The sequence below is a fragment of the Camelus dromedarius genome, chromosome 24 (assembly GCF_036321535.1).
Source record: "Camelus dromedarius isolate mCamDro1 chromosome 24, mCamDro1.pat, whole genome shotgun sequence".
Taxonomy (NCBI): domain Eukaryota; kingdom Metazoa; phylum Chordata; class Mammalia; order Artiodactyla; family Camelidae; genus Camelus; species Camelus dromedarius.
In genome coordinates this window covers 28,153,001-28,176,510 of record NC_087459.1, presented here as the reverse complement: position 1 = coordinate 28,176,510, position 23,510 = coordinate 28,153,001, and the positions used below count along the sequence as shown (strand labels likewise).

Below are 23,510 nucleotides of genomic sequence, written 5' to 3'. Positions count from 1 at the left end.
ACGGCACATCGTTAGCATTTTTTTACGCCGAGATCTAGTCTCTTGGTGACTTTGAAGTTTATAATACAGTATTATTGACTGTAATCACTATGTTGTGCCTTAGTCAGTTACTTCACTTTAAATAAAATAAAATGTCCTTATGTTGTGAAATGGGTACCAGTGGCTTAGGATAAAATTTCCAGGGACTGCACCAGACATGGCTTCCCATCCACATCTGTCCCATTTCCCATCCACAGCGCCCAAAAGTAACGGGTAAAATGCGGGATAGTGACCCAGGTCTGTTTCAGATACAAAGAAGTCAAACCTCCATTATAATATCCTAGTTTACACCTAATTCTCTTACACCGGCACCAGCAAAAACTTTGGTCCATAGCACGTTCAAAATGAGGGGTATATAAACAGGACTCAGTGGAAATAAAGACAAGGGGTAATTCTGAAGTAAGTATGTGTAAACGCTGGGGGACCCGCCGGCATTCTCCCCGTGGGAGGGAGGGAGGGGGCAGGGGAGGCACCAGGATTGCTTTATGTAATAACAACCATCGCTGAATTGGAAACTGTACTTAGGAGACCTTAACGAATGTTTTCCTTCTCTTTTCTTCTCCAATGGCTGTTTCCGGACCCACCTTCTCACCCCAGGATTTGCGCAAGCAGGTAGCGCCTCTGCTGAAGAGTTTCCAAGGGGAGGTAAGCATATTTATTTCATATCCGCAGCCGCCTTCCTAGTTCATCAGGCTTTCTTCTTAGTCTCATTAAGTAAATGCCACCGACTGAGGGTGCTTACCCAGACGAGCCTCCCCCGCTGCACCGACCCAGCGTCATGCAGATGATGTGCTTCTCAAAGGGATGTTTCCACCGAGTCCTCAATTAAAGCTGGCGTGGGAGGGGAGGCCATCTTCAGGATGTCAGAAGGTGCAGAGGAATTGGGGGGAGGTGGCCAGCATGTCGCACTTGCCACGGTGGATTGAGCTTGTTCAGACCACAGCCTCCAGGAGTCCGTGGACCTCCCCAGGCTCACCGGATCCCTGAGCTGGTCTGGGGCTGACACCACGAGGCCTCCCACGCAGAAAGGATGGAGTGGGGCAGTCTGGTCCTTTCATGCACTACTCAGGGGCCGGGCCAGGAGAGGAATTTCACTGGCCAGTTTCACAGGCAGAAGCCACGAGGGGTAGTTTGGGCTCTCTCTAAGGAAGTGTTTTCTAATGGGTCCTCCTGCAGGCAAGATGGCAGGGAGGCGGCTGGTCATCTGAGACGCGTGTGCCCTGGCGGCAGTTAATCCACAGAGAGGACGGGCAGTCGAGGTGGGGAACATTCCAGTCCTTCTCAGCCCTTTGTGTAGAGACTTGGTGAATTTTAGAAAACCAGAAATTCTGTTATTGTTGTGGAATCATTCATTCTTAGCTTCTCCCCCTGGAATGATGGAAGCGGTAATTATAGCGAGGAGAGGGGGCTGGACTTTTTTCAAGTCCTCTCAAGAACCCACGTGGGTGGGATCTTAGGAATTTTGTGTTCTCACAACTTCACAACTCGCAGATAACCAGGAAGGGAGCAGGACTCGGGGAAGTGAGGCAGCAGGCAGATGGGGCTGGAATCCTGGGCCCAGAGCTCAGAGCAAGAGATCGGAGCTGCAGGTGACAGCAGAGGGTGAGGGAGCCAGGGAGGTTAGTGAGGAAGACAGCAGAAGAGGCCAGAGAGAAGATTCCAGGACGGTGGGACCTGCGTGGCAGCCGCAGGCCCAGTGACCGCTGGTGATCCCTGCAGATTTCAGCACTGCGCAGGCAGGGCTTTTCTCTATTTATAATTTCCTGCCGCAGGAAGCCCCCTGTGCTTGGCTCCAAAAGGCACAGAGGGACATCAGGACCCCAGGTCTTGGAAGGACTTGAATCACCCTTCCTCAGTATTGTATCTCCAAACCCTCGTTTTCTGAGTGAAGCCGATGCCTTACACTACCCTGGTGTGATCTGATCTCTTCCTCCACCTGCTTCTGTGAGACCCGTTGGCTCAGTATTTCTCTGGCTGAAATAGCTCAGGGTCCCTTTTCTGTTGTTTGCTTGCTTTTCTTTCTTTCTGAAAAACTTCCAATCTACCTACAAGTGGAAGGAGTGGTGTAATGAACAGCTGAACGCCCTTCACCCAGACTCATTGCCTGTTAACACTGTGCCACGTTTGCTCCCCTCCCCTCACCCCTATCAGTGCTCAACATTTGAAAGGAAGCTGCAGACAGCGGGCTCTGAACCCTCAGCACGTGCGCATCTCCTAAATCAAGGACATTTCCACCATAATCCTGAGTATCATACTTGGCAAAATAACATGAATTTCCTGCTATCTGAGATTCTATCCAAAATCCCATTTCCCTCCTTATCCCCAAAATATCTTTTATAATACATTTGGGGGATATACATACATATATATATATATATATATATGTATGTATGTATTTCTCTTTTAATATGGACACTCTCTCCACCCCCTCCCCTTTATATTGTTACCGATTTTTCTTAGAAAGAGTCTAAGCCAGTTGTGTAGATTACCCCACATTCTGGATGGGGTGATGGGTTTCAGTCTGGCTCTATTAAATTTAAAATGCCTGTGAGACATCTAGTCTTCCTATTTGCCTGCTTTTTTTTAAGGCAACTTGAAAAGTAAATATTTTTCTGGCACCATTAATATCTACCAAGCCTCTGCTAATTGCTATATTTGTATTAAATAATGTGTGCTAATTTCTAATAAGCTGAGTAGAGAGAGCTAAAGCCTGCTTGTTTCTGAAGAAGCTTGCACAGCAGAGGGTGACTGCCCGTGGGGACCCCGCGGACAGGCACTGCCCAGAAGGCAGCGTGTCCTGGTGCTTAGGTGGGGCGGGACCCATTGTTTTTCTAAAAAGCCACCTTCTTTAGTAACCAGAGGCTTGTTCTCTTTTATCAGTGTCTGCTGCTGCTGCAGTTTTATTTATCAGCTACATTCTTTGAGTTCATCCCAACGTGCTTGCGTTCCCCTGGAAAAATGTCCCGTTAGTGAAAACATGATCTGTGCTCAGAATTTGTATAGATTTCTTCCTTACTTGAGATCCCTGAAAGAAAAAACACGAAACAAAGCAAAATAAAGTTTTCCGAGAGCAAGAAATTCACAGAGGGCTTTAGAGTTTCTGCAGGAACACTTACTTGTGTGTCGTAACGTCATGGGAAACGCTAGCTGGCCAGGGTACCACGCTCATGCCCTCGAGTGCTTAATTGGAGTTCTGAATGTAAATCCAGACACCCTCCTTCCCATGGTTCATGGGACTTGCATGATTTGGTAAGTGCTTACCTTTTCTAGAGTCTGCTCTCCACTTACCTCCTACCCCTGGGTCCGCGGCCATCCTGATTCTCTGCCAGGCCCCTGTGCCCTGGGCATCCTTACCCGCCTCCAAGCCTTTGCAGGACTGACCTGCTTCCGAAACGCTCCTGTCTCCTTCCGCTTTACCTGGCTCACTCCAGCGTGGGCTCCACTTCCTCAAGGAAAGTCTCCCCTGAGCCCCAGAGGAGAGGCCAGGTCCCCCTACCGCATGATCCGGCTGCACCCCACTGCTAGTGACGCATTAGTCATCGTATCCGAGAGCCACCTGTCCCTTGGTCCTGGTCCCCTTGCGTCTGTGCAGTGAGTGGAAGCAGCCGCTGCATGTCGTCCTGTCAGCCACTGTGTTCCCGACACCCGACGCAGCAACTGAGAAACGAGAAGTGTCTGGGGTCTCACTAGTTTGGGGTTATTGATAAATGATGGAATAGCAAGGTTCCTCCCGGGGCAGTTTGTAAAGCACTCTGCCTCTGTCCTTTCTCCAGGAGCTTTGCTGTTCATAAGGTGAAAGGGACCCCAGAGGGTTTGCTCAGGAAATGCCATTAGAAGAAACTAGTAAATAATGATTTGTTGTCCTTGACTGAAAGGTTTGGGATAATACAATCATGATGATTATTCATAATTATTATAGCAAAGCCGTCAAGTTTAACTTACACTGAAGTGGGATTTATTATTGCTCCCCTTCAATTTGTGCTTTGTAACCCATCCAACTGATTTCGCGGGGGGGGGGGGTGTCCAATCCAATTTAAAACTTATTTCAGTCCAGTAATTCAGACAAGCCCTTCAGTGAAGTGACACTTACATTCTCCAGTAATTGTAAATAGTGAATTGTCTCCCCCTCCCCTGGCCTCTCTCCCTGAGGGGTCCTCGTATGGAGGTTGAAGGGAGAAGGAGTTGGCTTGGGCCCTACTCCTCTTGGCTGTAGGAGAGCTGGATACTTAACCCCAGTGTCCTCAGGGAGGGAAATCCTCTTAAGAAATAACTTAGTTGCTTATATTAGAGGGGAAATAAAAGGCTAAAAATCCATGAGCTCAGCATCCAGCTTAAAAAGTTATAAAAGTATGACAGAATTTAGCTTAAAGAAAAGAGGAAGAAGGAAATTTAAAAGACAGTGAATAGTAATATATAAACTAAATTGAATGAAAAAGAAAAGAAAGACCCAGGATAGAAATAGCCCAAAAGTTGCTTCTTTGAAACAACTGCTATACTAGACAAACTACCTTCCTAAATCAAGGAAAGAAAGGTTAGGAATGAAAATGGGGTAACTTTGCAGCTACAGCAGAGATTAAAAAGCTAATAAGGGACTATTACAATCAATTTTATGCCAATAAATTTTTAAAGCTAAACTAAATGAACACATTTCTAGAATACTGTGATGTACCAGAGCTGATTAAAAAGAAATAGAAAACCTGAGTAGCTTTATAACAGTTGCAGAAATATTTCCACGAGGTCCAGACAGTTTTATTTACAAATCCTATCAATCATTCATGAAATGGTCCTAATCTTTTGCAAACTCCTTCAGAAAATAGAAAAAGAGAACACTTCCTAACTCATTCTATGAGGCTAGTATAACCTTCATGCCAAAAGCAGACACAAGAACAGTATAAGAAAGGGAAATTAAAGTCAGTCTTATTTATGAATAGGTATGCAGAAGTCTTTAAAAAAGTATGGGCAAATTGACTCCCTCAAGCTCCATGTATCCCACAAATGCTGTTTGGGTTAACAGAAAAAATTATTAGTGCAAATGAATATCACTCACAGATTAAAAAGGGAAAATCTCAACAGTCACAGGAAAAGAATTTGGTGAATTTCAACATCCATTCATGATTTAAAAAAAATACTTACAGTGGTAGAGTGAGTGTACGTCTGTCATGCACAAGGTTCTGGGTTCAATCCTCAGTACCTCTGTTAAAATAAATAAATAAATAAATAAACCTGATTACCCCCCCCCAAATATTTTTTTAATAAAAATAAACTTTAAAAAAATTACCAGCAAATCAGGAATAGAGGGGAACTTTGTTAACCTGGGAAAAGTTATTTATCAAAAACCTACGTCAATCATCACACCTAGTGATGTTAAAAACGTTCCCTATAAAGTCAGGAAGAAGACAAGGATGCTTACCGTTGCTACTTTTATTTAACATTGTACTGAAAGTTTTGGCTCACATGGAAGACAATAAAAAGAAGTACAAGGATTAGAGTAGAAGGAATAAAACTCTCATTTTTCAAGTGAGCCTCAATTATTTAACAGGGTTGCTAGGTGCAAAATCAATATACAAAATTAATTGCATATCTCTACGTCAATAGCACACTGAAAAAGGATACCACTGAAGAGAGAGCAACAAAAAATACAGGATTCCTAGAACTTTCTGGAGAAAAGTATAACATTCTTATTGAACAATATTAAAGACGATTCTATTAGACAGAGTTAAGGTATTCAAGGATAAAATTTCCCACTATTACTGAAGATGTCAGTTTCCCCCAAACTGACGATAGAGTGAGTCATCGTAGTTCCAGTCAAAATTCTAACAGGATTTTTCATGAAACTTGAAAAGCTGATGCTGGAGTTTATATGCAAGAGCGAATGGTCAATAATGGCAAAGAGACTATGAAATAAGAACAAGACAGAGGATTTGCCCTACAAAGTTACACGAATTATCAGAGTTACAGTAATTGGCACAGGGACAGATAATATGCCAGTGGGACATAGTAAAGAAAGCAGGAACTGACCCACACATACACAGAAGCCAAACATATTACAAAGATGGTGTTACAGATCAGTGAGGAAGAGGTGGACTTTCCAATAAACAGCCCCCTGACAACTGGGTATCCTTATGGAATTAAGTGACATTGGATGCCCATCTCACACCATATGCCAGCACAAATTACAGGCGAAGACTTAAGGTAAAGTTTTAAGACTTTCAGAGGAAAATATAAAATGTGATGACTTTGGGTTGGTAAGGTTTCTTAAACAGGAAACCATAAAGGAAAAAATGTTACTTTCACCTATATTAAAATTGTAAAGTAAAAGCTTGCCCCCCTCTGCCCACCTGCCCGCCATCAGAAATTCACCCTAGAGAAAGTGAGAGGTGAACCCGGGGCTACTAGCTCAGACTGACTTTTGTGAACTAGAAAAAGGCACCACCTCCGTCAAGACATTTTCATTACCTCTTGGAAACTTATCGTAATAAAGATTCCAACCTAGCTGAACCTTCTTCATGATAAAGATCAAATACCCTGATGTGAATGGTGCATCCTAGGGTCTACTGAGAAGTGATCATACTGGGGTATCGTTTGCCACAAATCACAAACCAGGAGGCACACATAGTTCCTGACAAAGGATTGGTATTTAGAAAATAATTTTTCTTATATTTTGCCTATTAATAAGAAAAAGACAAACATCCCAATAGGAAAATGGGCAAAAGCCATGAACAGCACTCTCAGAAGAGAAAATCAGAACAGTCAATGCACGCACGAAAGGATGCTCAACCTTGTAATCAGGGAAATGCAAGGTAAAATAATCTGACTGCAACTCATTCCTACCTAGCAGGCTGGCCAGGATTCAAGTGGCAAGATAAGAGTGTAAACTGGTGCAACCGTTTTGAAAACCAGTCTGGCGTCAGATTCTAGAACCGAAGACGCACATATACTTTGACATGGCAGCTCTACTCCCAGGTGTACGCCCTAAATGAACTTAGACACGGGCCAGGGAAGCCAGTTCAGGAATGTTTGAAAATGGTAAACAAGTGAAAACACCCCGCTTTCCATCAGGAATAGGAAGAATAAGACTGGTGTATTCATACCCTGGAATACGATGTAGCAGGGGAGAGTGTCTGAAATGCCAAAATGTGCGGTGCGGTCCTGAGCTGATGCTCTTCAGGGATTCTTTTTTATTATGTAATAAAACCATAAAGAAAAGGTTAAACAGGAAATCCAGAGCAGAGGTTATCGTATTTAGGCACAAAGGAGGCTTCAAAGGTCGCAGGGATGTTCTCACTCTCAGGATTGCCTTTTGTTATTAATACTTTCAGTAGTCTTTTATGAGTGTGAACTATTTCTTTCAAAAAGAAAGAATCGTGCTTCCACACAGTGGCTACATCATTCTGTGTTTGGGTGTCAGAAGCTGAGTTTTATCTTCGCGTGTTTCCTCCATGTTAAAGCACGTTTGTGACGATGTTCGAAATGGCGCTTGTGGGACACTTCACAAGTCTGAGTGCTGTGCTCGGTGCGTTTCAAGCACATGCTCGCCTGGTGTTCACAGTACGGGAGAGTTGCCGCTGTGGGTCACCTTCCTGTCACTAGATCTCCAGAGCTGGAGCCAGCTCTTCTGTTGGCTCTGTCCTGGGAGGATGTGCCGCTTCCTCAAACACCATCCCTCCACGTGGGCTTGAGCCCACCTTCTGCCTTCTCAGGGACCACAGTCCTGCGGTTACGCCCTCTCCCATATCTTCAGTCTCTGCTGGTTAGCGGATGGTTCTTGTCAGCATCCCTGCAAGTGGTAGCATGTTCCATCTTGGGAGGGAAAGTCCTTTGTGTCCCAGCCCTCCAAAGAGCAGTCCATCCTGTGTGTGTCCACATCCCTCTTCAACCCACCCCGGTCTCGCACCCACCCCACCCCCGACCCTTTTGGTCCTCAGCTCTCTCTCCAGCGCCACTCAGCCCCCCTGACCCTCTCTTGATAATCTCCTCTTCTGAAGTCCCGTGATGCCGCACCCTCTGAGTTTTCCATTTACTTCTCTGACTATTGATTTTTAGTCTCCTGGGGTTGTTTTTTTCTTTTCCTTCAGATCTGAAGAATGGCATTCTTTGCTATATAATCTCTCATTATCTATGTGCTGAAAACTCAGAACCTTCTCCCTAACGTGGCCTTCTCTCTTGAGTTCCAGCTCCTGTGGGACCGCCTGTTTGACGTTACCTTAGTTTTCCACTGGAGAGAACGTTTTTTTAAAAACTGAAGTATAGTCAATTTATAGTATTATGCTAGTTTCTGGTGTGCAGCATAGTGATTCATTTGTGTGTGTGTGTGTGTGTGTGTGTGTGTGTGTGTGTGTATTCCTTTTCCTATTCTTTTTCATTATAGTCTATTACAAGGTATTGAATAGAGTTCCCCAAGAGAGAACCTTACCCCACAGCCAGCTCCCCTTCTGCAGCTTCCGCACCTACTGAAACGCCTCCTTCTCCGTCCTCTCCCCTCTCAGGAGTAACTCCCCAGACTGCCTGGTTGCCTCAGCTGGAAATCTGGGACAGCCTCCTCTCTCAGGATGCCCCCATCTCCTCCATCCTACCCGCAAAGTGCACCTCAGATCAGCTGATCCACACGCTTGTCCACAGCCATGTCGGGCGTCACCCGGACCACTGCAGGGGCTCCCGGACTGATCTCTGTTCCTGCCCTCACCCTCCACACCCCCACTTCCTCTCCAATCATCTGCTTCCAGCCTTTCTGTGCCTCCTCCGTGCCCTGGGCCTTCGGAGTGCCCTGGCCTGGCCACTGCTTGCTTTGGGTCCCCAGCTGTTCCCTCTGTCCCACCCAGCTCTCTCCCCATCCTCCAGGGCTCACCTCAGATGTCACCCCTCACAGAGGTCTCCTCTGACCGTCATTTCAAACCAAGGCCCTTCAGAGTACCTTCCTCCATGTGTGTCAGTTTTCACATCCACCGTGCTCGCTAGATTTTCTGTCTGTGCTGGCCTCCTCTGTACCCCTAGTACCTGGCCCCAGTGAGCACACAGTAGGTGCCCATCAGATAGATGGGTGGGTGGAAGCAGCGTCCTCATTTCACAGACGAGGAATCTGAGCCCAGGGCAGGTAGGGAGACCACCCATAGGCACACAGGTGACACTGCCAGCCTGTGTCCTCCAGCATTGGTGCTTGGGGAGTGGGGAGGCGGTGCCTTCTGCCCTCCAGCATCTCAGTCGGCCTCCTCAGGCTCTGATAAGGGCAGTGGATGTTCATTTAGTGTGAAGGGCTTGGCAAACACAGCTTCTAGCCAGCCCCACCTGTATCAGATCCGGTGCTCTGTGCCTTATCCCCAGGTACATAAATAAATATTCATAACTGTGTACGGACCATTTGCTAACCCGATCTGCACCCCTGGAGGAGTGGGCGCCTGTTAACTGCTGATTGGGACTTCATCCCAGTATCACCTGCTGACATGGCCCAAGCAGTCATTTGGAACTTTCCTTTGTCCTGAAGGTCCACCCTCTGTGTGACACACCAGCAGTGTTCGGAGCCGTGGTCCGGCTGTGTGAAACTCCACATCGCCTCTGAGGCTGGGTTTTATTCCGCTATCCATTCATTTCTTCCTTCGGTGAAACTCCCTAGAGCTGACTGTGTGCATTCGAGCCAGTAGGAGCTCAGGGTGCAGCCGTGGATACAGTCAACAGGCACCCGCTCTCTGAAGCCTGTTTCCTAGTGAAGGGACACAGGAATGATGTCCGAGGGTGACAAGTGCAGTGAGGGAAGAGATGGGAATGGAGAAGAGCAGGAGGGCCGGGGCAGCTCCTCCAGAGACAGTTGTTGCAGGAGGTGATGTTTGGGGTAAGACCCGCATGGTGGGGAGCACAAGGCAGAGCGGGTCAAGTGCCCAGGCTCAGAGGACAGACAGCTCCCGGGATGACCGGTAGCCAGAAAGGAGGCTGAGGACTGGGGCTGCAGAAGCGAGGGAGGAAGCAAGGCCAGGGCAGCTAGGTGGGATGGTGGGGCGGTCCTGTGGGCCACAATGGGAAGCCGCCTTGAAAGGCTCTCATCCAAAGGAGAAGTCGGAGTGCAGAGGAAAGCCAAGGACTGTGCCCGCTTGCAGGGCCATCTGACAGATCTTAATCAAATAATAGATGAAATGGATTCAGTTGGGTAAATATTCCAAGAATTAGTTAAAAGTGACTGAGAGTTTCAAGGGTGCCCCACACCTCGGGTCTGTCGTGCTGTAATATAGTTAAGTGCTCAGATCTAAAGGCCACGTCTAAATAAAGCCAGGGTGTCGAGTGCCTTACTCCCAGGAACATTTCCCTGGGAGGGGGGATGCCAGCCCTACGTGACGGGCTGCTCCCTCCCCTGTGACCTCGGACAGCTCCCAGACCTCTCTCTGCCTGACTTTGCTCAACCCCAAAATGAGTGGGTGAGCAGGGGAGTCAGCGGGGAGCGCCAGAGCTCTGAAGTCCCGTGTGACTCAGTGGCCTAGTACATGTGTTGACTCAGCAGCAGGACAGAAGAGGTGAGGGACGCTTTCCAGCAGTTAGATCTGTTCAAAAATGGAATGAGCCACCTGCCATCTAAGGTGGTGAGTTTCCCGTCACTGGGAGTGTTCAGGGCTGGGAGGACCACCTGTCAGGGATGTTGTCAGCTCCTACCCATTCTTCAAGGCTCAAACCAAATGCCAGAGCCTCCAAGTCATCCCAGAATCCCCCCACCAGAGACAAAACTCTTCCCCTCCCCATCTCTGGTAAGGCTTTATTTGTATCTGTCTTGTGATTTTGAGCCTGTAGACATTCTGCCTCTGTATTCTAGTTAGTGGGACACAGTTTAGCTGGCCCTATACTAAGCCTTGATTCTGAAATCTAGAGGGTAGGAACTGTGTGTGTTACACATGCGTGCGCACACACACGTACTTATATCCCCGTCACGCCTGCACTTAGCAAGTACCAAATGACGTGTCACAGGCGGGATGCCATCTGAGAAGACTGCACCGACTGACGGCTCCTAAAGCCAGTCCTAGGATAGCCCAGCTGGCCCAGCTGGCTGCATGAGAATTACCCACTATTTCCAGAAATACGGCTCCCCAGGCTCCTCCCTCCAAGGTTCTGATTCAGCAAACTGGGGGCGGGACCTCAGGATCTGTCATTTCACAAAGTCCCCACCTGCCTCTCATGCAGAGCCGCTTGTTGGACCCACTGGCTAGGTTCCCTCCGAGGGCGACCCCTCTGGCTCAAGTTCTGTGACTCAGTGCCTGTTCATGCACCTTAGACTGGTGTGTGAGGAGCTCCGTGATTTAGCTTCCAAGTGTCTTTCCAGGCGTCACATCCTTGGCTTCTGCTCCGGCCAGGCTGGTCTATTTACTGTCGCCGAACATGTCTTGTGGTTTCCTGCCTTTGCCCTTTTCCTCAAGTCATGGCCTCCGTTATTATAACCTTTTGCTCTTCCTCACCTATAAAAATCATTTCCATCCTTCAAGACCAAACTAAAAGGCTGCCTCCTTCGTTCTTTTTCCAGACCATCTCAGCCTGTTGCTAACTTTTTCCTTTCTGGGGCCTGCATCTCCCCTTTGACTGTATCTCCCTCTGCCTGACCGAGCTGGTCGAGGGAGGTCTTCTCCACTGAATTTCTCTCCCTCACCTTCTGCTCAGTAATAAGGACTCACTGAGTCCTGTGTTTGAGGCTCTGCACTAGGTGCCTAGTGACCCACAAGAAAAATAAGGTGGCCTCCCCTCCCCAGGGAAGTTTGTGGCCCAGTGTCCCTGACAGGTGAGTGCAGAGCGGAGCGGGCATCCTGAGGACACCTGCCGGCTCTGGCTGGAGGGCAGCGGAGGCTGCTGTCCTGACCCCTTTCCAGGGCGCTCTTCTCAACCATCACGGCTATCTCCAGACTCATGTGGGCCTTTTGACACACGTAGGGGTCGAGGTGGCCATGGTGACGGTCATGGTGGTGACGGCAGTGGCGTGTTTTAATTATCTCACACGAAACCTCCACCAGTCTGGTGAATACGGTGTCTTCCTGGAGAATACGGTGTCTTCCTGGAGGCCTGCTCCATGATGGCTCAATTAGGGGAGCAGTAGGACTGTGGTTCAATATTCAGGCCAGCTTCCTAATTGAAAACACATTTTCTTCTGCAAAGCTGCAGCTGGTTTGGTTCTGCTCATGCAGAAAAGGATATAACCTTGCATAACATAGGAAATGAACGGTTGAGAGAGAAGCCAAATTCAATTTCAGTCAGATATGTTGAGGCTAAGCCCGTGATGTATGGAAGCAGGGGAGCGAGCCGTGTGCACGTGGAAAGGGGCGCACTCAGCAGTCTATTAATCACGGCCGCCCGCCCGGCGCTGCCGCCGCCGCCGCCGCCACCACCACCACCACCACCACCACCCGGGCCACTGCGCCCGCGCCGGGCCTCGGACCGGGGGCTGGACCGCAGCCAAGCACTCCAGAAGTTAACCTCTTAAAGACCCGGCGCTGCTTCCCAGTGAATAAATGTAATTTTGTGGTCAGAAATAAATGCTTGTGATGGGGCAGGAGCTTTGAAAACAGCCAGCCAGAGCTATTACAAATTGCTCCGCGTCGTGGAAGTCAACAGCATACATCAAAATTCCGAGGGTACAGCAAATTGATTTCGGCCCAGAGCTCTGCAGCTATTCAATAAAAGTCCTATTAAGCCATTGTATGTAATGAACAATCCAGAGCAAATCTAATATTTTCAGCAGATAATTATTTTGAACATCCTCTTGGTAACCGTCCGTGGTGTTCTGGGATGTTTACAGCGCACACCCACGTGCGCCGGGCCCTCCTCAGCCTTCACTGGCCTCTCTGCTGGGGACCCACATCAGGCACCCCTGGACACGGGGGCCCCCGAGGGCTCAATAGCAGACCCTGCTCTGGGCTGGTCTCCCAGGGCCGGGGGGGGGGGGGGGGCACAGTAGGTGCCTGGGAAATGTTTTTTGAAATGGAGAAAAGGGGGCTCAAAGAGCTCTGAATAAATTAGTAAAATGACCTGTTGGCAAGCTTGACTCAGAACCGGAGGCTCTAGAGATCTGAGGCTCACAGGTAAGGAATGCGAGGTCCCACGTGAGGAAGAAACTGGTGCCAGTGCCCAGAGGAGCCCCAGGACTCACCCATCGCAGTTCTGCTCCCTGACAGCCTGGGAAACAGGGTCTGTGTCAAGGAATCCATGCTAACGGAGCCACCGAAACAATCTTGCAGCCACCTGGGTGAGGGTACCTCGGCAGGGGCCACCGCGCCCTCCTCCACTGTTCCACTGCCCTGTCCCTGACCAGGCGGAATATCTGTCAGTCTCCCAAGACCGTAAGTTTCTGGAGGACAGGGTCTACTCATTCATTCTTTCATTCAGTGAGTATTTTTCTGAACTTCTGCTGTGTCCCAGACTGGACCTGAACTAGACCCAAGTATATGGTGGTGGGTAATTAACTCAGATGCTGCTTTCTGGAGCGTAAGAGTTGAGCAGGATCTGTATCCCCATGTGGCACAGTGCTTGACACATAGCAGGCCCTCGGGGAGCGATGGATGGATGGATGGATGGATGGATGGATGGCTGGCTGGCTGGCTGGCTGGCTGGCTGGCTGGCTGGATGAATGGAGAGATGGAGAGTTAATGCCCCTGGTGTATAAATCAAAAGCATTCTCTGTTGATTTAAAAAAGGCTCTGTTCTGTGTGCTTACACTCCCAGCCCCTTTCAGGGAATCATATGATACCAGGAGGCAGTTGTGATATGAAGGAAAGAGCCCTGGACATAGATTATAAGGCCTAGGTTTGAGGCCTGACTTGCCAGTGACCTTGACCTTCACCAAGTCAGCTGATCTCTCTCAGTGCCTGTTTCCTCATATGATAAATGTGAAGAATTGGGGTGGGAGGAGAGATTTGAATGAGAATTAGGAGTATTTGTCTGTGAGAACAGACTGATTCTAGTAGTTTTTTTTTTCCTGGACTAAAATTATCCAACTTGTAATATTCAATCATATAGTATTTATTTGAGTACTGTGGAATTTAAATTATTAGGGTATTTTATTTTCTGCAAATCTCTCTTCCCTTGGAAAAACTCAATCTGGATGTTAATTAGGTTTTACTAATGTTCCATCAATTTAATGCAGTAATTCCTTAAATGAAACTGACACCAAGGACCAGATGGTCAAAAGAAGGACTGTGAATGTACGTGTGTGACTCAGGGCAGGGGGCAGCACAGGACACTGATAACAGCAGAGAGCCCAGAGAGGGTCTGAGGCTTGAACGTGGAATTCCACCTCTCCCAAATCTGTTTCACACTCTGCCGCTACTCTCTTCCCTAATAATTATTTGCACAACATTTGATGTCTAAAATCACCATTCCCATGATCTCACAAAGCTTTCCCCACCACCCTGTTCTGGGGACATTGTTGCAACCAGAGTGAGCGGGGAGGGCGTAGTGAGTGTGAGCAGCAGTGTGGGTGCCTGGAAGGGTGGTCCTTGGTGCCCCAGCTCCAGGCTCTTGGCTTTCCTCGCCCCTTGCCATCTCCTGGTTCTGTCCTGGGATCTGTGGCTCCCTCGTTGTGCCCAGCCAGATGCCACCCTCTTGTCACTCCATGCTCACCACCTCCAGCCAGCATCCCAGACAGAGGGAGCCCACCTGCCAGTGATGTCCATTCCTATGCGTGTTAGTCACACATAGACCAGCTGCCCTCGTGGTCCGAGGTGGACTGAGCAGGGTCGCAGGTTGGAAGCCGGGTGTCTGGGCTCAGTGGAGAATTCATTCCACTTACCCCATGGAAGGAGGCATGACCACTGTTTCATCTGTGCCCCACTAAGTACAACTTCCAGAGCCTCTAAGTTGCCAGCCAGGAAGAGGCAGCCTAGCTGGGCAGACAGCAGCTTCCAAGCTCCCCTACTCTCTGGGGACAGGACTGGGCATCTTCCTGTTGTTCTGCCCCTGCTTGGGGCTGCTCTTTGGCCCTCTCTCCTGGGCTATCTGTGAAGACCCCGAGTGGCAGCACTGGGGTGAAGAGTTGAGTAGGGCTCACCTTGGGGCGCACGCCAGCCAAGCCCTCTGTGAGACTAATCTGGGGAGCAGGTCCTGCCCAAACCTGGCAGACTCGGTGTAGAGCCCTTTGGGCAAATGATGGAGAGGGAGGAGACTGTCTCTTCAGCCCTGAGAGATTTTGTGATCACTTCTGTAGAGAAAAGACAAAATGGGTCCAGAGAAGTCAAGTAACTTGTTCAAAGCCACACAGCTCATCAGCCTTGGAACTGAAACTTGAACTCCAACCTCTGACTCTAAAGCCAGTGCTTATGCTTGAGAAATAGCGGAGGTCCCCTCCCCTACACTATTTCTCAAGGAGACCTGTGAGATCATATTTTGTCCTCCAGTATAACAGGAAGAGAGAAACCTACAGGGTCACAGAGGGAGCATGACCGAGGAAGGGGTCAGTTCCTAGGGCTGTGGGGTGAGGGGTGGCGCCTGGGGGCCCACCTGGGACGGAGCAGTGCTCCTGGTTCAGATCCACCCTGCCCCCTACTGCCCCAGGCCCTCGAGTCCCATTCATCCTCAGGCCTGAGACTGCTGGTATTTAGGGACTTGGGAGGGTAAGTCTGGCAGAGACTCAGGGCCTGGCATCATCCCGAGGCAAATCTCTGAGCGTGTGTTCTCTTGAGATACTGCAGACAAGCGCTGCTGCCCTGGGAGCACATGTCCCCGCTGGACACGCAGGGCTCAGAGGCCTGCTGGGTGGCCTCCTGCTATTCATGTTGGGAGCTGAGGCTGCAGGCCGGCTCCTCCGGGGGTGCAGGAGCAGACCTGGGGTGCTGGGCACGTGCTCTGCTCCTGCTCCCTCCGCTGGCTCCTCTCCTGCGTGACCACCCGTCCCCCTGGCGCCTCCTCTCTGGGGAGATAGCTTAGCATAGCAGAGAAAACCAAACAGACAAATCGCAGATTTTGAAATTAGACAGATTGGAATTTGAGTCCTGACAGCATCTTTTACCAGGGTGACCTTGAGTGAGTCATTCTAGCTTCTCTGTGTCTCCTCCCGATAATGGAAAGTCCGCCCTGCAGAGCAGAGACACTGGGTGTATGTGTGTATATTTAAAGATCACGGCGTAAAGCAGGGCTGGGTAAACAGTAGTTCTAGTTATTGATCACAGAATCCTTCAGTTCCTTCAACCTGTTAAATAGGGGTGCTCCCCTGGAATCGGCCCCAGCTTTCTGGGGCTCTCACCACGCACCCGTCCCATCCCTAGATAACCCCATCTGGGCTCTCTTCGCCATCAGGACCCCCTGAGTGCTCCCTTTGGGCCTTTCACAAACGAAACCTCCACCCCACCCCCCAACCCAGACATAACTTCACCTCTGCAGTCCCCGTGTCGGGGGAGGTGACCAGCCCCCAGCCACCCTGGTCGGAACTCTGGGAGGATCCATGTCTGCCTGCAGACCCTGTGAATTCCGATGGCCTCACCCCACTCAGATTGACCTCCTCCTTCTCTTTCTTGGACTTTGCTGCCACCCGCTCCAGGTCTCCCTGCCTCCCGGGAGCCGCCTTCCCATCCAGAGCCATCACTGCCTGATTGCCAGCCTCTGGGACATTGGTACCTTTCAGCATCGAGTTGCCACCCCCTGGCTCAGCCCCCAGGCCCTGCCTCCGAGACTTCAGCCTCCTGGGCTCCAGGCACAGCAGGCCCTGCTCTTCTCCACTGGCCCTCCTGTTTCAACTGGCCCTCCTGCCTTTGCACAGGCTCCCATCCCCGCTGAAGCCCTGCCCCTTCCACTATGAAGGAAGCTGAGCTTAAGTGTACGAAACACAAGATGCAGAACAGCATCTATAATATCAAACCACTGGTATGTGTGTGTGTGTTTTAAGGGAGACAGTGTGTGTATACAGATGCTTGTAAATGCATAAAATATTTCTGGAAAGATAACTCTAGTGGCTCCTTGCCTCTAGGCCAGACAGCTGGGTGGCAGGTAAATATGAATGGGAGGGAGACCTACTTTTCACTATATATTTATACTTCTGTTTTCATCTCTCTTTTCTTTTTTTACAATTTAAATGGGTTTTAGTATATTCAGAAAGTTGTGCCGCTATCACCACAATCCAGTTCTGGAACATTTTCATCACCTCGAAAAGAAACCCCACACCCATTAGCAGTCAGTCCCTGCTCCTCCCACCCCCAGCCCCTGGCAACCACTAATCACTTACTTTCTGTCTCTCTAGATTTGACCAGTCTCCACATTTCATGTAAATGAAGTCATTCAGCATGCGGTCTTTTGTGACTGACGTCTTTCACTTAGCATGTTTTCGAGATTCATGCGTGTTGCAGCGTGTGTCAGTAATTCACTCCTTTTTGTGGCTGAATAATAATCCATTGTGTGACTATGTCTCATTTTATTTATCCATTTTCACTTGATGGCCATTTGGGCTTTTTCTACCCTTTGGCTATTTTGAATGATGCTGCTAAGAACACTCAGATACAAGTTTTTTCATAACGATACATTGTCATTTTTCTTGGGTACGTACCTAGGAATGGAATAGGTGGGTAATGTAGTAACTCTAGTTCTGAGGAACTGCCAGCGTGCGCCAGTCTGCATTCCCACCAGCAGTGTACGAGGGTTCCCATTTCTCTGCGTCGTCTCTACCATGCATCATCCGCCGTTTTGCTTACAGCCATCCTAGTAGGTGTGAAATGGTATCTCACTGTGGGTTTGACTCACATTTCTCTAACGACTAGTGATGCTGAGTGTCTTTTCACGTGCTTACTGACCATTTGTATATCTTCTTTGGAGAAATACCTATTTAAATCCTTTGTCCATTTTTAAATTCAGTTATTTTTCTTTTGATTGTTGAGTTATTAAGAGATCTTCAGGTATTTTGGACACTAACCCCTTGTCAGATACATGATTTGCAGGCACTGTCTCCCTTTCTAGGGTTGTCTTTTCATTTTCTTACACTGTCTGAAGCACACATTTTAAATGCAATAAAACCCATTTTATCCATTTTTTATTTGCTGTTTGTGCTTTTGGTTTCGTAGCTAAGGTCTTGAAGACTTACACCTGTGTTTCCTTTTTAGAATTTTGTAGTTTTAGCTGTTACATTTGGGCCTTTGAGTTCATTTCTGAATGCAGTGTGAGGTGGGGATCCAACTTTGTTCTTTTGTACATGGATAACCAGTTGTCCCAGCATCGTCTGTGAAAGTCTGTTCCTTCCCTCCTGTTCTTTCACTGCTGCCAAAAATCAGTTGACCATAATGTGATGGTTTGTTTCTGGACTCTGAATTCTATGCCATGGATCAATATATCCATCCTTACTCCAGTGCCATACAGTCTTGGTTAATGCAGCTTTGTAGTAAGTTTTGAAATTGGTGTGGGGCCTCCAACTTTGTTTCTCTTTTTCAAGATTGTTCTGGCTATTTGGGGTCCCTTTCATTTCCATGTGAATTTTAGGGTCAACTTGTCTTATTCTTCAGTGAACCCAGCTGGGATTTTGGTAGGCATTGCATTCTACCTCTAGACTGATTTGGGACTTTTGCCATCTTAACATTAAGCTTTCCAATCTGTGAACATTTCTTAATTTCACTTCCAGATTGTTTATGGCGCCTATATAGAAAGACAATTGACTTTTTGTATATTGATTTTGCATTGTGCAACCTTGCTGAACACTATATATGTTCTTATACTTAATTTTTCTTTTCTTTTCTTTTCTTTTTTTTACTGTAGACATATTGTCTGTTCACAAAACAGTGTTTTAAAAATCTCAGGTAGAAACTCATCCTCTGGGAAGCCTCTCCCACAGCCCTGCTGTGATTTACCTGTGGGAGAAGGGGATGACACCATCCACCCTGAGCCCTCCAGGAGTAGAAATAGAGGCTCTGGTCCCAGAGGATAGGCTCACACACTGCCCGGCACATTTCAGCCACACCTTAAATGATTTTATTGACAATATGAAGGAATGAATGAACTAGTGAGTAAGACAGGCACCAACACGTCCCACCTCCGAAGCACTCTGCTGTCTACAGAGGTTTTTCTGCTGTTAAGCTGTGATCTGCCTTCCCGTAGCTTCCACCTGTTGGTTCTGGTTTTGCACTCCAGGGAGAGAGAAGATAGCCAATCCTCCTTCCCCACAACAGCCCTTCAGATAAATCTTGGCAACCAGAATGTCAGATGCCCATGAAACGGCATTGTAAACTGTAAAGGAAGATAGAAATGCTTGTTGCTGTTTTTTTTTTTCTGCCTTTACTGTTCTCTTGCCATCTTCTGCCACATCCCTCTTCATGGCACTATCTTCTTCTGGAATTCTCCAGTCTTCCTCTCTTAGGAACTTTGGGTATGGGGAGATGGTTAAGAAGGATTCCATAAGTTTACGTAAGACCTGATTTTTTGTGTCATTACCCAGGTCTACACTACATTGCCTTTGTAACCGAAACTGCCCTCTGGGATTCATGCCCCCTGCTTTGAGCAGTGCAGGGATCTCCAGCAAGTGCTGATCAGTGCTCTGCCATGGGGAGTATCCCCACCGTGATTCTTCCCCTCTGAACTCCATCTGCGTGTTAGAAATCACAAAGGAACGTGACCTTGAGGAACAAAGCTGGTGGTGGCAGCTGGGTTCCCACACCTGTTTCTAATCTCTCTTCTCTCCACATCACTCCAGGGGTGTGGATCTGGAAGAGGGGCTCCCTCCCCTCCAGGGTCCTCTCTTGTCTCTTCCTGGAGCTCTCACAGCAATAGCAAGACTGGTACTTGCCAAAACATTAAGTAGACATGTACTTAGAGGAGAATTACTGGGCTCTCTGCTAGTGCGATCTTCTTCCAGAAAACGTGTTCCTCCTACGTGGCGGGGTTCAGTTAAAATTAGAACTCGGAAGCTGTGGCTGCGGACGCGTCTGTTTTGGACAGGACCTTGGTCCTTCTCTGTTGACTTCTGGAATTCCACATGGCTCTTCACATAATGTTTTGCTCTTGAAAGAATTCTGCAGCCAGACATAGAGTGAGACAAAACTGTTCTGCCACATCCCTGCAGCTCTTGCTTATCCTCACCGGCCGATAGTCCAGCAGCGCACACGGACTTAACGTTCTGTGAATGGTCTGTGTTTATTTCTAAATCATTGGCTTGTAAATTTCCAGGGTATAGACTAGCGGATGGTCCCTGAGTATACTGTTGCTATCATGGTGTCTTAAATGTTGTTTAAGTGTCTCTGTCCCCCAAGACTTGAAGCGTTATGGCTTTCTGCTTGGTTTAATGGCAGAGGAGGACAGCCTGTGGTGGAGTGGAAAGCTTGCTGATTTGGATTTACTGGGGAAGGCATGGGTGTTTACCCACCTCCACAGGCTCCCAACCAGACCAGATCCTCGCATTTCATTTCACAATAACTCAGCAAGGAGGGAGCTGTTCACTAAACAAATGAAGAGACCAAGGCGTAAATTAAGGAACCTGCTTCCTGATCAAGCCAGCACGCCAGCAACAGGGCTGGATTCCAACCCAAGTCTGCATTCCTTCAAAGCACACATTTCTCCCTTCAACCCCATGGCCCCATGCCCAGCCCCATTGTTACCATATTGGGGTGGGGGCTTGCTTAGGGGCATGGTTCTCAGTGACGTGGTCAGTTTTTGCATTTGTGAAGTGGCGCTTCCCAGTCTGCTGGCCCCTTCACCATTCACAGCACAGGAGTTATTCTCCCCATTTTGCAGACAAAGAAACTGAGGCACAGAGAGGTAGCATAGCTATGTTAGTACTGGAGCTGGGATTCAGCCCTGCTCTTCGAACACTGTATCCAGCTCTCAGCCCTGTGTGCCCCTGCCCTGTGTGCCCCTGCCCTGCCTACCACCTGTGCGTGGCAAGGCCGGGCAACACCCTGGAAAGATGATCCTTTTCCATTTCAAAATGTACCAGACCGGCATTAAGACCTGTCTTTCTGTTTGGGTGTTTTTTTTTTTTTTTTTTTTGGTGATCCCTGGGCCCTTGTACCAAGTCCATGCTGTTGTCTGTCTGTGCCTCGCAGCTGATGTGACAGGGCACTCAGTGTGAGGCCCGTGGGGGTGGCCTACCCAGGCCATGCCAGGTGTCCGCAGCCGCCTGTTAAGGGTACCCGGTATGCAAATGAATAGTATCCTTTTCTTGGTGAGCTGAGTAAGCAACAGTCGTGGCGCCGGACACAGGCCACTGTCAGCGAGGAGCTGGAGTCGCCAGCGTCCAAGCAGAGACTCGAGCGTCACAGAGCAGCCACCACAGGGTGTGCCAGGCCTCCCAGGTGCTGGGTCCAGTTGCAGGCACTTTGCACACATTCCTTTAACTTACAAAAAGCCGGTGAACAGGTCTTTTTTTCTCCACCTTCGAGATGGCGTCACCTAGCTGGTTCATCTCCAACCCCAAAGCCCCTCGCTGCTCTTCCCTCCACTGACGCCGCCTCCAGGGGGGTCCTCCCGTCCTGACAAGGGCAGTTGGCTCTCCTAAACCAGATCAGAGCGTGACTCTCATGACTCCCTACTTCTTAGACTAAACTGCGGTGGGTAGCAGAAGCCTTGAAGCTCTTAATTATAGAAAACTGCCTTCTCCACCCTCATCTTCCAAAGCAGTCCATGCTGCAGAGGTCGCCAGTGAGCCTCCAGGAATCCCTTGAACTGTGCTGCCTTCTCAGCCTGGACTCTACCCTTGTTCATTCAGAGGCACACCCCAGACAGACTCCTGTGTTAGGAGCCAGGTGCCGGGGATCAAGAGAAGAAGATGGCACTGGCCATGGCCTGGGGCAGACCACAGTGGGTGGAGAGGAAGTTCACCGATGTGAGTCATTGTCACTCGGTGTGGGAGGGGGCAGAGTGGGATTTACAGAGAGCCCAGGTGGCACAAGGACCAGGTGACCAGTGGTGTCTGGGGAAGGTGGGGGGACACCACAAAGGAGGTGTCACCTAGGCTGCCCCGTAAAGGAAGAACGCCATTCCCCGTGCCTGGGGTGGAGAGCGTTCCAGGCAGAGGACCTAGTGTGTGAGGACCCAGAGGCGTGATGGGAACGGCGTGAAGCGTGATCGGGGTGGGCCTGGGCGGCCGGGGAAGGTGTCAGCTTTGAGCACGGGCCATGCTGGGAAGGGTTCTGGAAACCCAGCCTCAGGAGTGTGGGGCACATCACATTCGGCAAGGAGAGGCTACAGCTGGGGAGACCCTGTGAGTACGGGTCTGTGGCGTCCAAACTAGAAGTCAGGGGGTGGGAGCTTCAGTTAAGGCTGAAGCAGCAAAGACGGAAGGAGATTATAATTCTGAAGTCGTTTCTGACGCCAGATGAGCAGGACTTCTTCAGCAATCGGTGGTCGAGGCTGAAGGAGGTGGAGGATCTGCATGTCTGTAAATGTTACCCTCTTTTCATCCTTTTTTCAGTTCTGAGCAGAGCATCTTCCAACTAAAATTCAGATTTGTGCTTGCTCTCTCCACATTTCCTTCCTCTGCCGAAAACTGGAGGCTCTGATTGAAAATTCCAATAATAAACCCCAAAGCCTCAAACCCATTAATGTTCCGAGTTATAGGCGGGTAAGGGAGTTTCAGTGGGGAATGGCATCCTAAACATAAGCAAGCCCCTGAAATGGAGCCACCCACTGCAAATGCTGTTTAAGAGGCAGCCTAACAGGTTAATTCTTTCTAAAGTGGTGATTTCTTTTGTACAAAAGCTAAGGCTTTGAGTGTGTGAATTCTCCTCTAAGCCCCTGACATTTTGACGCTTAATTTAGTTGATACTTGTATGCTGTTTCGCCTCCTAAATGCAACACGGGTCAATAATTACCAGCAACACTGAAAACCAGCTTGTGAATAGCTCTACACTGTTGTCACGTCTTCTTTGTCACTCGATTCTCCCAGGGTCCCTACTAGGCAGGCCTTCTCATCAGTATCTTTTCCTCGACATAGAAGATGAAATTCAGAGAGGCAGAGGGTACGCAGCTGACTCAATATTCCAAAATGCATGCTGGAGCCATGTCTTAAATCCAGGGTTCTGATTTTAAATCCTGGGCCCTTGCTCCCTTTACCGTCTTTCCCCCTACCCTGTCCCTGGAGAAAATAAACAATCAAGCTTCACAACAAACAAACAGAAATCCTTTGGCCCTCTCGATACTGGTCGTTGATTCCTTATTATTACTTTGTGCCGTCTTCTTAGAAACGTGACCACCTCTTAGGACTTGTAATAGGCAGCTTTGCTTGATTGTGCTGCAGTAACAAGCAACCCCAGATCTCAGCGGCCGATGGCACAAAAGCTGATTTCTCAGTCACGTTACATGTGAACCGTGGGTCAGCCGGACGGCTCTGGGACAATGTGTTGCCTTCACTCAGAGATCCCAGTGGAAGAGGCGTCTATTCTCACGGCAGGGAGAAAGCGCACGAAAGCCGAACCATGTGCTCACCCTTGCATCTCAGGCTCAGACATAGCGTGCGGCACCACCACGTACATTCCACATGGTCATGCCTGCCACCAGTGGGCCAGGAAGCCCCCACAAGTCATGTGGCAGTGGGCAGAGGCATGCGATGCCCCTTA

General features: G+C 48.9%; 1 protein-coding gene across 6 annotated transcripts in view; it reads left to right on the top strand.

The window, feature by feature from the left end:
* CUX1 (cut like homeobox 1) overlaps positions 1-23,510 on the top strand; it is a 344,154-nt gene that overhangs the window by 164,789 nt on the left and 155,855 nt on the right. For all 6 annotated transcript variants that reach the window (XM_064478638.1, XM_064478637.1, XM_031432659.2 and 3 more), the window contains exon 3: positions 637-684. In XM_064478638.1, the coding sequence (XP_064334708.1) occupies positions 637-684 (48 nt within the window). The remainder of the gene's footprint in view (positions 1-636; positions 685-23,510) is intronic.